The sequence below is a fragment of the Emys orbicularis genome, chromosome 3 (assembly GCF_028017835.1).
Source record: "Emys orbicularis isolate rEmyOrb1 chromosome 3, rEmyOrb1.hap1, whole genome shotgun sequence".
Taxonomy (NCBI): Eukaryota; Metazoa; Chordata; order Testudines; family Emydidae; genus Emys; species Emys orbicularis.
The window spans coordinates 134,479,307-134,495,448 of record NC_088685.1 but is presented as its reverse complement, the minus strand read 5'-3'; the positions used below and the strand labels follow the sequence as shown (position 1 = coordinate 134,495,448).

At 41.9% G+C, this 16,142-nt stretch overlaps 1 protein-coding gene across 1 annotated transcript in view; it reads right to left on the bottom strand.

The window, feature by feature from the left end:
- The window catches only part of DISC1 (DISC1 scaffold protein), a 314,498-nt gene extending 304,429 nt beyond the window's left edge, over window positions 1-10,069 (bottom strand). Inside the window, 3 exon segments of the mRNA XM_065401455.1 lie at window positions 6,845-6,914; window positions 8,190-9,232; window positions 10,003-10,069. Of these exon segments, the coding sequence (XP_065257527.1) occupies window positions 6,845-6,914; window positions 8,190-9,232; window positions 10,003-10,069 (1,180 nt within the window).
- Window positions 10,070-16,142: the final 6,073 nt, after the last annotated feature.

Genomic DNA, 16,142 nt, shown 5'->3' with positions numbered 1-16,142 from the left:
GTTAACTTATGAGTATTGACTGTATTCGTAGTAGAAGCTAAAATAGCTGAAGGCTTTATAGGTTACTATGTACAAAAATACCTACCATACTATTTATACTTGCAGAGGTGGGATAGACTCTGTCATGACATGTTGTATGTTCTCTACATTCAAGCTGGCACAATGGTTCTGTGAAGAACTGTTCTATTCTGTTATACCACCTGCTTTGGAGAATCCAGACTCCCAACAGAACCTAGTTCTGCAGAGTAAGTCAGCATTTCTCTCCAGTTCCAAGCAGGAAGTGTGTGTGTTCTCATTCCTGCATGGATGAGATTTAGTTATTTTTTAAACTATTTGTACATAGTTAATTTTGAAGTAACAATTGGCTACACAAGCTGATGTGGAGCTCAGCAGCAGACTTGACCCTGAAACTTCATGTCAGACAGTCTGCCCCCAGCACCTGGTGCTACTGAAGGCAATGAAAATTACTCAAGGAGCTCTCGGGAGCTAATAAAGGAAAATAAAAGGGTTTTTAAATGTTTAGACATGCAACTGTGCCAAACAAAAAAGCCTATACTGCTACCCTTGCAAGCCCAACTCCCATAGACATAAAAATGTGCTTTTTTTTTTTTCCAGCAGCATGTTTAACCTTGGAGCTGTCAAGCTCCATCATGAATAATGAGCCATGACAACACTCCAAGCGATCCATGGAGAACAGACCAATTTCTACTATATGCTATGTAAGGCAAAATGCTGTTATCACATTCCCAGGGCATTATACCTGCTTGGAAAAAATACAGTAATGTGGCCATCAAGAGGAGACTGTAAGTAAATACAGAAACAAATGAGACATTTCATTACATTTAACCACATAGATTGTAAAGCAGGTAATAGAAGGTGTAATAAATCCTAATATTTTACATTTTATATTTAAAATTAAACAGGGAGCAGGGGTGATCCATCTAACTGAATATGCATTTGACAAAGAAATACCATAGGGGGAAGTATGTGTGTTGGAAACACATCTGTGTACAAGGGAAGGTACACTATGTAAAAAGGCTTGGCACTACTATATATGTAGCATTGTGCTAGAACCTCTATGTTTATTGAAAATACTACTAAAAGATATTCACATCTACTTTTTCAACTTTGTGGAGAATTGTGGCTGCACAAACATCCATTAAAGCCAAAGTGAGTTTCATGGCTATACCACCATCTACTGCTTTGAATATTTAGGGTTTACTGTTAATTTCCACTTTCAAGTATCTTGACATTCACTAGAGGGAATCAAGGGCAAGCACTTTCCTTTTGTATCACCATTAACAATATATGTTTATATAATACTTTTGTGTCTGTGGTAACAGTAGTAGATAAAAACACAAAGGAGAATAGAGTGCTTTTGAACAGAAAAGTCATTTCACCTCCCAGCAGCATAGATCTCATTCAATTTACATTTTAATTTCCATAATTTGTCAAAAACTATAGTAATTAAAGGGGTGGAGAAGTAGAAAAGAGAGGAGGTGTCAAAAGCAAGATTTTGCAATTATTTGGTCCTTCAGTCTCATTTTAGCATCTTTTTCTATAAAATTCAATTAATTGTGCCTGTTTCCTCAAATAACTTCTGCTCATTTTTTAAAGATTGGCTTTTTTCTGTTCCATATACAATCACTGTATGTTTTCCTTGGCTGTCACTATACGGTCTTATTTACAGAAGAAAAACTGCATGATTCTAAAGCCTAGAGTACAGACCTATAGTCCCAGGCCTTTAGAATTCCTCCTGTACTGTAGAGAATTTCCTTCCATTGTATTCCTTTAAAAAAAAAAAAAAATCCCTTCTTGCAGGATGAGAGGAATTTTAAAGGGTGAGCACCATAAGTTTGAAAATCTGTTGTTTTAGCAATAGTCTATTACTGCAGCTGAAGAGGATTCAATAATCCTAAAAAGAGTGATAACATTTGCAGTTATGCAAACCATAACAATTATGGCAGTAATCAGATTTCATATTTCAGGGTATACGTTGATCACCTGCTCACATCCTTCATTCTCTCTCACACACACACATGCACGCACGCCCATATGGCATTGCACAGCTGACTAACTGCACTATACCGCAGTTTCCCCTTCCTTTGAAAATCCCCAGACTAGATGGACCAGCAGTGGTCTAACCCTATGTGGCAAATATTACGGGCTATTTAACACACTTGAATGGCAGTTCTGCTTTTGACTAGAAAAGTCATTACATGCACAAAGAAAACCCCAAAATTCCAAAGATATATTTTTATTTTTATTAAAACATAGTATACCTTCAAAGCACTGTATGCATTGTTTCAGTTTTTCTCCCTTTCATACCTATATACCTATTTACATTTTTACATCACATTTCTAGTAATAGATGTTCAGTATCTCCATCCCTTTCTAACAATATGCATGAAAAAAATAGATTTCAGACATTTTAGACAGAAATTGGCACTAAATAAATCTGTCAGCTCTTTGATAAGTTTTAAAACTTAACTTTTCACCAGGTATGACTTTGCTACTCTCAGTAGGATACAAAGTAGTTTCTAAAAGCAAAACTGAAAGAACACCACCTCACAAAGAGAAAGAGGTCATGGTTCTAATTCTTCTTGCTACACCATACATTCTCAGAGTCTTTCCCTTGAGATGAGCAATGTGCATTTCACAAAGAAAAAACTAGAGAAGTCAGCTCAGATGTTAGGAAAATGATAAAAAGTAGTCATAAAAATTGGCTGAATATTGCATCAGAAGAGGAACAAAGACCCACAAGAGATAAAGTAGGTCAAGAACTCACAAGTTAGGAAGTGCTAGAATTTAGTATGCATAGGTATGCATTTTGTTATAGGGTAAAATTAAAAAAAAAAAAAAAAACACCTAAGTGACTTAGGAGTAAGTTTCATTTACAAAAGTAACTTAGGCACTGAAAAGTCTAAGTCTGATTGAAAGTCAATGAGATTTAGGTTCCTAAGTGTCTAAGTCACTGGGGCTTTGTCTTCACTACCCGCCGATCCGGCGGGTAGCAATCGGTTTTTCAGGGATCGACTTACCGCGTCTAGTGAAGACGCGGTAAAATCGATCCCTCATCGCTCTGCCGTCGACTCCGGAAATCCACCTCGGCAGGAGGCGGCAGCGGAGTCGGCGGCAGCGCGGCAGCGGTCGACTTTCCCGCGTCCTCACCGCTAGGTAAGCCGACCTAAAATACGCAACTTCAGCTACGGTATTCACGTAGCTGAAGTTGCGTATCTTAGGTCGGACCCCCGCTGCAGTGTAGACCTAGCCTAAGTAACTTTTAAAATGGAATAGGAGCTCTGAGAATTTTACCCACAGACTTCAATTACATGATTACATATTTTTTCCACAGATCCTTTCCCTCATTCATTGCACAGAATGGATAGTAAATGAGGCAATGTTGCGCAGTGAAGGAAACAGTTGTCTGCAGAACCCCTGCCTCATTTGTAAGCCTCAATTGCAGCAGAAGTTGGAAAGTGGGTAATAAATTAAACAGGTAGAAATAGGGATTTTCTGCAGCTCATAGTTTAGTCAACTCTGGACCCAATTTCATAGGGACATATTAAAGTACCCTCTTTACTGAAGACTATCTCCCTCCCACTTCAAACCCTGAAAATGAAAAAAAAAATTGACAAAATTACCTGACAGTACCCTATGCTTATTACAGCAGAACAAAAGTTCAGTTATAATTAAGGTTCAGACCAGCTTTCTGTTTAAAGCTCAACTCTTCTAAGTGCTTTAAAACCTATGTGGTTACTCACTGCCTTGAAATTTGGTGTGCCTCATGGAAGCGCAGTGGTCTATTAGTGATACACATTTGGAGCCATTTGACCAAGCGGTTTTTGAGATACAGCACTTGAAAAAAAACCAGCTTTTTTTTAAATTGACAGATTCTGGCAACCTCTTTTTGCTCAGATAGAGATCAAACCAGGGTTCAGATCATCACACCAGGGAGTCCAACGCTCGGGCGTTACTCCAACAGCGTGCATGGCCCTTTGGGGGAAATCAAATTAAATTGTTATTTCAAAATGTTTGTTTCTCCAGTTAGGCACATAACGGATTACACTGACCATGTATGGACAGAGAAGTTAACAGGACTGTTAGCCTTCAAAGTTTCACACCAGCTGGATACTGAAGGTGATAAGTAGTAGTCCTTGGAACCTGACCCAGTCACTGTCAGTCTGAGTCCCACTTTGGGCAGAATGTTGGAAAAGGCTGGATGCCATATTGCTAAAATCTGTTTCTGTCAGAGGTTGGGGTTTTGTTTGGGGCGGGGAAGGGATTAAATCAAAGTATTTTTGTAAAATAAATTAGACGTGAATGCTTGCTGGAAGAGGAAGAGTGAAGGGCAAGAGGGGGGGAAGGGAGTTGGGGCTTCATCAAGGGGAGGGGAATAAATGGGGATGGACGGTAGGGGATGGACATTGGGAAGCTGACATGGGGGTGAGTAGCAGGTACTGGGCCTTTCTCCTTACTCCCCATGAGAGCTGGAATCTGGGGGGGGGGCCTTGCCTCTCCAGGGGTGTCTGAGCCCCACTCTCTGCCCCCATATGTGCACCAGGATCTGCCCATAACATGTGCAGCCCTCCATTAAGTTGCTGCTTATGATACATGTGTGTAGCAGCATAGAGCAAGAGACAGGAAAAAGCAACTTCTTACATATTGATGGCTTCTGCAGTGCCAACAAATGACTTAATGGGATGGAAAGGGAAGCTGGAAATGTTAGTGAGAAGTGGGGAGGCTACATGTTGCAGGAAATGGTATGGCAGTGTGGTGGGGAAAACGCGACAGACACCAATCTTCTCTCACACGCTTAAAGCTGGTGGAACAACTTTGTAATTAAAATGTCATGGTTTTGGGACACAGACAATGGATGAGATTTCTCTCACCAGCCCTGTTAGCAACTACAAATTGGAAACAGTTCAAAGCACAACCATTATCCCCATTCCACTATAACAAAATGTACAGGAGGAGCACTGAGGAATCACATAGCAACCATGTGCCTAGTGCAAAGACCACTGGACTGGGACTGTTCCTAGTTCTGCCTCTGGCCTGCTGAGCGACCTTGGGCAAATCACTTCACCTCTCTGTCTCTTGGTTTCCCATCCGTAAAATGGGGATAATAAAGTTCTTTGAGATCTAGTGATGAAAAGCACTATACAAAAGCTAGGTCTTTTGATTATAAACTAGATACAGTAGCGTATCAGCCGCAACTCTAGGTAACAACTACAACTGCTTTAACGACCTCTAACTTTGACCAACAAGCATGTTTCTTGGTTTAAAAAAAAAACAAACAGGAAATTAAATGGCAAAACACAATTAGTGCAGAGTTAAGGTTGCCTGGTGAAAGCCCACGCCCTTTCAGAACATCAAGTTCAGCCAAACTCAAACTTCTGAAATCCAGACAATATAGAATTAAGGTAAACACGCCCGCAACCTTAACTCTGCCCTCTTTGAGCAATGCCCCACAATGCCCATAACATGCACTCTCCCACTCTGCCTTTTCACTGTAATGGACAGGCATTACCTAAACGACCCATACACTGAAACACTGAGCCTACTCCCAAGAGAATACCATACCTGTAAAATTTAACAACCAGTTCATACCCTTTTACAACCCCTTCACACTTGCACACAGGATATCAACTTAACCTACACTTTGCCCTTTCTATCATTAAACCCACAGACTGTTCTCATATCCCAACTCACTACTGACAATACCCATGGCATGAAGACCCCAGTGCCCTGCTAGCGACCCAACCTACACAATTCTGTACTGAAATGATGCATACTGGAGGCTCAAGGTACACAAGCACCTCTTTCCTTTGATAGCACACATTGGGGGACTCAGACCCAGATCTCCTCATATCACAAACACAGCTCTAGCATGCCCATCAAACTAATCCCCAGATCTCCGCATATACAATCACAGCTCTTCCAACTTATTCCTCCTCCATTCAATGCAGCTACGCCTTACCCAGTGAATGCAGCGGGAGTGATGCAGATAATTCCCAGTGGCTATTGGCAGCTTCACAGGGGCAGAGTTAAGCATTTATTTTAACTCTATTTCCTGATTTTCAAAATTTTGAGTTTTGCTGAACTCTATGTTCTGGAAGGGCATGAGCTATCACTGGGTAACCTGTGTTAAAGTTTTTTTTCATTTAATTACACATGCACACATACTCAGATGTATATACAACACATTATACAATATTTATAAAGCACTTAAGTTGACAAGCATTTCTTAAATATAGAGTATTCACCAGCAGCTGTATCTTCTCATAGACAATAACCATGCATACTGCAATCTTAGATTGTTTTACTTGAGATTATTTGATTCAATTTGGTGGATATTCAGCTTGTCCTTCAAGTTGGCACAATTTACATTTATAAGAGCTGGTGTTGCAACTTGTGTTCTAAAGTTGCTGACCTCACTTCTTCTATTTATGAACTCTACTGCACTGTGGTGACTAATTGTGGTGAACAAAAAATTATGCTTCATCAGCAATCAGTACCTTGCCCCATTTAAGTCTTTCACTCATTTTTGTATTTTTAAGTCATGCTGTTTAAAGGTATCTGATCCAGATGGTGGATACTTGCCTCGTGAGGTGGCTCAATATAATAAACTGTTGCATTGCTTCTTGTGCTACCTGCTGCTGTCCTACTTCTTTCTTTAATTTCTATACCTCATTGTACTGCATAATAAATAATACAATCACATGCTCACTGAACTTTTGTCACCATTACCCAACCACGGTAGTGTAGCAATTGTAAAACAAAATTAAAAAGGGAAAGAAAATAGACTGAAACTGGTATGAAAACAATAATGAAAAAGTCTCACCTTTATCATAGTCATCTTCCTCTATTGCTTTTTCTTGAAGCCTCTGAAGCCTTAACATTAAGGATTTTATCTGTATCAATACAAAAAACGTAAGTTTAACTACAACAATGGGTACTCGTGAGTGGGTTTGGGTGTTTTTTTGTTTTTTTTTTCTCCTACAACAGAAGTCTGCTCGGGTCTAATTTTTAAGCCCGACCTGGACCCAAACTAGACCGAAGCCCACCTGACCCGAGGTTGAGTTGTTTTCCAGATTGACATTAACCCTTTCCCCTGAACCTGAGCCAGTGCAGTCACCGCCTACTTCCTGTGTGGTCAGTGCGGCAGCATCCATTTTTCCCCATTCCTAATGGCCACCACCCCTTGTGTGGTCTGCAGAGAGGTGCTGTAACTCCTTTGGTCACTCGCTCCACAGCGCCCACAGCGCAGCAAGGTGGCGATGGCCAGCAGGAGCAGGACACGCAACTGCTGAAGCACCATCCCTACAAGCAGAAGGAGAGCTGACCTGACCCAGAAAGGTTTGAGTTGTTTTCTGACCCAACCCTGACATTTTGATTAAGCTTAATATCATTTTACACTTTACAGGCACTTATCCTAAATTAATACAGCCACACTGTTGTTCCACACCTGAAACCAAAGTAATTGTTCTTAGTGAGCAAATACGAAAGCTGCAAAAGCAGCATTATTGTGAACCTGATTTCTGGCCATCTTCAGTCCCACATTTAATCCACGGTACAAAATTAATCTAGCAGGAAGTTGTGAGACTTGGTCAGGCTACGTATGTATTCAAGGGAGTTGACCATACCCCTTGACTTGTAAGCCTTGTTCCAAAATGCCCCTCAAGGTGCTACATAGGGAAGACCTGCAGAGCAATGTCTACATGGATCTAGTTTCTTCAAAACTGGGACAACAATAACCCCCGTGTGGGCCTCTGGTTTCAACTGCACAACCCATGCCAGAATTTGGCCCCTCACACACTTATACCAGTCACTTCATCCATCAACAAAATACAGCCACTTCTGGGAGGAAGTGGCAGCTGTTTGATACAGAAACACCACAGCTTATTAGGAAAGGAAATGAAGATTACTGTATTCTGCTGAAATTGCAATTTTAACCATTACAAGAAAGATTAACATTGGTTATTTTAAGAAGAAAATTGGGAAAAGGAAACAGAGTAGTGGTTCTCTCTCATTTCTAACCATGCACTATGCTGCTGTAAATCCATATAAAGAAATGCCACAAAGCCACAAAAGCCAGACATTTCCTGTCTTCTGCAACAGCTCGGTGATTGATTTGTCTAAAAATCCACAGCACCAAATGAACATGAACAAACAGTGTGATTACCAACCTTTAATGTACTACGGTTGCCAACCAAGCAGTCCAATAGCACCGGTTCATATTTCCTCATCAGGGTGTCCCAGTTGTGATCACTAACAGTAAAGCTACTTTCATAGCCTGAGGTAACAGAAGAACCAGCAGATGCTGCATCTGAGGAATCTGTGGAACATGAAAATGCTGCATCTGTATCCAAAAGAGATACCATCTCACAATCCTGCAATTTATCTTTCACTATGGTCTCTTGTGCACACTGATAATCCTCACCATGCCTACAAATGCAAGATGAAGCCCCTACGTCTTTATGTGAACTTCTTAGTCGCTCCCCTGGTTCGTGTAAATTAACATTTTCTATTTGTCCTGTTGCATTTGTTTGCAGTGTGTGTTCCGTTGCCCTGCCATCTGACTGACCTTCAGTGTCACTTTTTTCAAAACTTGAGTTCAGTGAGAGCTGGATGAAGCTGAAACTTGAATTAAAGCTATCCCAAGTACTGGACGAGTAAGAAGTGACTTCTTTGTTGTTATATACACAGTTATTGTTCACTTCCTTCTGATCCAAAGTGTATATTTTCTGTGGCTCCTTTACTCTAGCACCGTGGATTGTCTTCCACGTAGTTGCTAGTAGATTAGTCTGCCATGTATTTGAACTGCACACAGGTGAGAAGTCTCTTTTACATGTGGCAGCTGCAGGACAAACCGGCAGAATTACATTTTCTGACGGCTGAATCCTGAGATCTGACAGATTTCTGAGGCTTCCTGTCATATTTCCAGCAGTGGTCGATGTTGTTACCACAGTAGTGGTAACAATGGTGCTGTTTACAGATGAATTACAATGTAAGAATTCAAAGTCATTTTTGCATAGTCTGTGCAGAGAGCAGTTCTTGAAGTCTTCACAATGCTTTCTGCCATGTTCAAGCCCCTTTGGGTTGAATGGCTTGCAGTGAGCAGGAGGCTGAAACTCTATCTGTTGTGGAGCTTGTGGTCTCATGTATCCTGGTCTCTTTGCCAACTTCTTTTTATGAAAAGAGACAGGAGGCAGTGAATGATCCTGACCATCTGAAAAAAAGAAAATAAAATGTCTTTAAAATGTTTGTGTGATTTTTCTAGGCTTAAACTACTGTAGCATCTGAAAATAATTACCTCAGAACATTCAGACAAAACACTGATTTCTTTTTAAACACACAGAAATTGACAATACTGTAGAATGGGTATCTAAAGGGGGAAAGAGGGTTCTGTTATCATTCTGTTGGCCTGGCATCAGCTCTCTGATCTGGGATGATTTGCACATGTATATGTACGAACAGGCAACTGTGTGCTCAAAATACACATTTGCATCTCTTGTATAGCACTGAGCTCACATTTACAAAAGAACATAAATCTGAATATGTAAAATAAATACTTGCACAGCAATTTTGTATTTTACATACACCTTTTGCTCCCGCTCAGCTACTTAAGTTCACATGCATATTTTACCAGTATAACTTGGGCATCTATTTTTTTAATTTTCTCCCTAAAAATTCAAGCATATATTATTGTGATATTGCACTCCATAATGTTTTATGGAAATATGCTTTTGAGTGTGAATATGATGTAACTGGAATATGCTTTATGCAAAAGGTCTCTTATAAGGCATCATTACAAAGGTTATAACCTACTGAATATATTCCTCCTATTTGTATGCATGTATCATTCTTGTATCTGAAGCTGGAAATACGAAGTATAACTCTGAGGTCCTATCGTAATTATGCAGTGTGGGCCATTAATGGTGGTTTAGAAACTTGATGGCTCCCATTAACTGGACAATTGGTTGTAGATGGTTTATTTACCTGCAAGCCTTCCTGTATAGGTGTGAGCCAGCCTGTGGGTAATGAAGAATGAGGTCTCACAGGACATGTGTCCATGTCACATGATACTGGAATCCATCTTAAATCTGGTACTTTTCCATTTAGAAAGAGGGGTGGGGACCCAGAGAGACAAAAGATTCCCACCTTGTGCCAAAGCTGTAAAAAGGGGGTGGAGCAGAACAAAGGGGACTTCCAGTAATGAGAAAACCCCTAGTGATGGAGATAAAGTGAAAACAGCTCTGCAGGTAACCTAAGTCTGCAGCTTTGTGGGGGATGGACCAGACCTGGGTCTGTGTTGCAGCAGGCTAGCGTGTCTGGCTCAACAAGGCAGGGTTCTGGAGTCCCAAGCTGGCAGGGAAAACGGGCTCAGAGGTGATTCCAGCACGTCAGGTGACAGTCCCAAGGGGGTCTCTGTGACCAAACCTGTAACAATTATTACACTGTGGCATGTGTAAATGTTATTCTAAAGTGAAAAAATCCTAAAGTCTAACTTTACTTATAGTTAAAAATGTAGACAATACTGTATGTACCAACAATATCAAATCAAGTACTTTCCATAATAATAATAAAGTAACAAAGGCTAATTTTGGGAGACAGATGGTCTTCCACACAGTGCTCAACTGCCATATTGTGTCATTAAGATTATTACTGCAATATATCATTAAGAAGAGATCCCCACAATTCAATGGCACACAGAGTTGAGTTCTAAACCATCTGAGACACAGACACACACACACAAATCAAAAAGGGAAAACAAAATAATTCTGTTCTCAAATCAGTAGTTTCTGCAAAGAAATTATGCAAATATAAAATGGTCTTATACAAAAAATGAATGAAGTATAGAATCTACCTAATAATTTTGCTTCATTTTTCTTTGTATCCTTAACCTATAAATAGCTTTTCATTTTTAAAAAATCAGGTGCACCAAAGTAGAAAAGAATTTACCATTTGGGGTCTACATTTTTTTTTAGATTTTGTGTGAATTTCAGTGCTTGTGAGAGATGCAGATGGATTGTGCAAAAATCCTATACAGAACAAGCAGTGGCAATGAAAGCTTCCCATCCACTATTTCATTATGTGCTACAACTATAGACTGGAATGGCCTCTCTTCTAGAATACCTTTTCAAAACGCTCTGTTCATTGCTTGGGTTATGGTCTTGGGCATAGCACAGCATCGATCTATGTTCCTGGGCAAAAATACACTGATTGACTGATTAACACTGACACCTGACCTTCTCAGATCGCAAGAGCCACTAGAATAAGATGAGCTTTGGCTCTGATTTCTCTTAAGATGCTGAAGCTTTCAGATAAAGGATCTTTTGGACAGTTTAACAATATAAGTTAGAGAGACAATCCACATCTTAATACAGAGTGTGACATTCTATACCTTGGGGGAGCGTCCTGTAACCCCCATATTCCTCATTTTTATATAATCATGATCTTACATATAAAGCATGCCTTGTAAGGTATCAGGGGAAAGGTTATGATCTGCTGAAAGTCATTTCTCTATCCATATATGTATATCATTAATGCATATGAAGTTATGAGAATTGTGTTGTATGGTTGTCACTAAAACATGCTGTAAGTTGGGCAATCAGCCAGATATTAGCTCCTCAGAAGCAACAGCAAGGGAAGTAACCAACACCTGGGCAGGGTGTCAAACAACCCAATAACCACCATTGTCCAGCAAGGGAGCTACAATTCAGTGACTCACTTGCATGAGGCCACACCAAGGGAATTGCTCAACCTTGCTTGGAGACTCAGCAATGCCCCCAGACATGCCTGGACTTGTGTTCCCCAAGCACATAGGACTGACAGTATAAAACAGACACAGAGGCCACATGCTGGGCCTTTCTCCTTCACCCATCTACACTGCAAGCAACAAGGACATTCTGAAGACTCCAAATGAGGGGACTGGCCCAGATTTCAAGGGTGAAATCTGTGTACTATGAACTGCAATATCCAGTGGGGTAAGAAAAACTGCTTAATCTAGATGTTGCCCAGTCTACTAGGGTTGAGAGTTTAGACTGTGCGCTTATATTTTATTTTCTTTCGGTAACTAACTCTGACTTTTTGCCTATCACTTAAAATCTATCTTTTGTAGTCATTAAATTTGTTTTACTGTTTATCTTTACCAGTGAGTTTGTATGAAGTATGCTGCAAAATTGCTCAGGTTCTCAAAGGCTGGTGTACATCCACTTTCAATTGATGAAGTGGTGAACCAATTAATAAATTTACAGTGCCCATCTTGAGCAGTGCAAGACAGTATATTCCTGAGGTACAGTTCTGGGAGCTGGGGGGGATTCGGCTGGTGCCTCTCTCTCTGTGATTCATGAATGGCTCTGGGAACATTCATGCAATCTAGCTGGGTGTGGGGCTCCACATGCGGTTGTGCTGAGTGATAACGCCTGGAGGGGCTTGCTGCTGATCACTAGCAAGGCATTGTGAGAGACAACCCAGGCTGGAGAGGGTTCGGGGGCACAGCGGTCCCACGGTCCCAGGCTGCACCCCAGGGATTCCATCACATTGAGTATTGGCTATTTGGATCTAATCACAATCATGTACATTTCTGTAACCCAACTTATTGTAATAAATTTGTATACAAAACATACTGCAAACTTCACCAACCTCTAACTGAAATCTCACATACACTTCGCTAGAACACTAATAATTATAAATACATAAATATGATCAATAAAGCATGAAAGGTATAATAGCTAAAGCTTTCTGGTAGACTTTTCCAAGAGTTTACTCTAGCTTCTAACTGTCCTTCTTGAAATAGTTTAGTTGAAGATTATCTTAATCATTCTGCACACTCTACAAGGTAAGTATCGTACCATGGGATTGTGGTTCAACTTCCATATTTCACCTCAGAATACTATAAATTAGATTAACTAACTCAATTTTAGTCATTTCCATATTTTCCTCTGCCCAGTAGAAAGAATCATAGACATTAGCAATGAAAAAGGCAACACGTCATGCAGTGAATCACTTCGCCTATTTAGGAAACAGTGAGATGTTCTATTTGCTGTCATCTGGCAAAAAAATGATAACCTAGTGGAATCTGCTCTGGAAGTAAGAAGACAAACTAGTAATGAAGAAAGGCTCTTTGGAATTTAGGAAAGGTTTTCTATTTTAAACATCTGATATGGAGATTAATGGACAGTAAAAATCTGTCTCCAGCAAGATAATCCACAATCCAGGAAAAGGTCAGTCAACCTTCTAATTCTTTCCTTTAGAAAAAGAGATGAGAAGCTCAAATGTTATCTCTGGGCAAACTGTATTGAAAGTCTGGAAGAAAATATTTTTCACACTAGTTTGTAACGTAGATTATTCCAAAGTCTGGGAACAGGCCTTGTCACTGGTTTAACTAAAACCAATTTAAAACTGATCTAATTAAACCAGTACAAACCCCAAATGTAGACACTTAAATCTGTTTACATTTTTGACTGAAGCTAAACTAATATAAAGCAAGGTTTAAACGGCATTAAGTATGTCAACATTAAGGATTTGTATCAATTTAAGTAAATCAAATTTCTAAATCTATTTTAGTTAAACGGTACAATTTTCTAATATAGACAAGACTTCAGTTGAAGAGGAAAATCAGCTATAAATACAGATCTGCAGATAAAGCTCATACTACAAGTTAAAGAGTTAGGCCTGGTCTACACAACAAAGTCAAGTCAACATACACTCCCTTGCGTCAACCTCATTGTGCATGTGTCTAAACTTAAATGTGTCTCCCACTGAGGCCTTGGCTACACTTGCGAGTTACAGCGCAATAAAGGAGTCCCGGGCACACTAGCTCACTCCCCGTCCACACTGGCAAGACACGTAGAGCGCTCTGACTCCGTGGTTACAGCACTGCTGGTTATCCACCTCGGCAAGTGGAATAATGTTTGCTGCGCGCCCCCTGGAGGGCCACGGCGCCAGTGTGGACGCCCTGGTCCTATAGTGCGCTCTGATCGGCCTCTAGAAGTAACCCACAATGTCTGTGTTAGTCACTCTGGTCATCACTTTGAACTCTACTGCCCTGCCCTCAGGTGACCAACCGTCAGACCTGCCCTTTAAATTCTCTGGGAATTTTGAAAAATCCCTTCCTGTTTGCTCAGCCAGGCATGGAGTGCTATCAGTGAATCTTTCCAGGTGACCATGCCTCCACGCACCAGACAAGCCCCAGTATGGAGCAATGGCGAGTTGCTGAACCTCATCAGTGTTTGGGGGGAGGAAGCTGTCCAGTCCCAGCTGCGCTCCAGCCGTAGGAATTACGATACCTTCGGGCAGATACCAAGGGACATGATGGAAAGGGGCCATGACCAGGGCACACTGCAGTGCAGGATTAAAGTGAAGGAGCTGCGGAATGCCTACCACAAAGCCCACGAGGCAAACCGCCGCTCTGGTGCTGCCCCCGCGACCTGCCGTTTCTACAAAGAGCTGGATGTGATACTTGGGGGCGACCCCACCTCCACTCCAGGGACCACCATGGACACTTCAGAGACCACTGCAACAAGGCAGGAGGAGGAACAAAGCGGGGGGGAGGGTGTGAGGCGAAGGAAGACACCCCAGAATCCCTAGATGCATGCAGCCAGGTGCTGTTCTCAAGCCAGGGGGAAGGTAGCCAGTCGCGGCAACCGGCGCTTGGGGAAGGACAAACACCAGAGGAGATTCCCGGTAAGTGGCTTTTATTTTGGGAACGAAGTTATTTGGTGCGGGCTCTTAGGGCGAGGAGGGTTAGGGCTGCATGCATGCCTATATGCGGAATAAGATGTTGATGTGCTCTCTCACATCACGGTAATCGGCCTCAGTGATCTCTTCAAAGGTCTCATCCAGAACTTGGGCAATGCGCTTACGCAGGTTTCTCGAGAGAACTACTGTGGTCCTTGTCCCAGTCAGGCTAACTTGTCCATGCCACTGTGCCGTGAGGGGTGGGGGGACCATTGCTGCACACAAGCAAGCTGCATATGGGCCAGGGCAGAAGCCGCATTGCAGAAGAAGACCCTCCCTTGCTTCCCAGGTCACCCTCAGCAGCGAGATATCTTCCAGGACGAACTCCTGTGGAAAACATGGGGACAGTGTTCGGTATAGGGGACCCCTGCTGCTGTTGGCTCTCCCCAAGTCACAGAAACCCAGAGGACAGTACAGACGTAAAACAATCAGTCATGCTTGACCCTGTGCTTACTCACCATTTGGGGGCTCCCATGGGTTGTGTGTGCTCACTTTGGGACGGGCAAATTATGCTATTGTGTAGACTGTGCTTGCCCTTCTTAAGTACGGGGGAAATCATTGCTCTGTCTGATGTGAACAATGCTGCCTCTCTTAAGCGTTGCATTTTGCCTTTACAGATGCAACCTTGAGATCTCAGCCGTCCATGTTATCACCGGCCAAAAGACTCCAAAGAATCAGAAAGAGGCCACATAGAAACAAGGAAGACATGTTGCATGAAGTAATGCAGCATTCAAGTAATGAAAATCAAAAAGTGCAGGAGTGGCGGAAGAGTGAAAGGAGAGTCCACCAGCAGAATGCGGATCGCCGGCACCAAAGCATGGAGCGCCAGCTAAGCATCATAGAGCGCCAAGTGGACTCGATACAGGCGCTCATAGCAATGCAGGCAGAGCACTACCATGCCCACCCCTTACCCGTCCGCAGCCCTTGTCCCAAAACTCTTTCCCTTGTGCCCCCATGTCTCCTCCAACCCACTTTCCCCAACATCCAGGTTATCGCCACCAGCTGCCTCCTACACCTGTAGCTTCACCACCCAGCCCTGAAAACTATGACCCTTACCCACTGCACTCAACCCCCATCACCATGCAGTATAGCCATCCTGAAATGCAGCACTCATTGCACAGCACTCCAGACAGGACATACGCAAATCTGTGATTGTACTGTTCCCCACCCCCTTGCCCTTTCTGTTTCCCAAGCGGTTGTCTCTCTTTTCAATAAATGAATTTTCTTTTCAATAAATGGATTTTTTGGCTTTGAAAACATTCTTTATTATTGCATAAAGTAAAAGATATCTTAGCCCAGGAAAGCACTGCACTTCAGCACTGCAAGTCAGAGTAGCAAACACAGATTCCTGCTAACATTGGAACCACTGCACCTCACTCCCGTGCAGGGCACCAGAC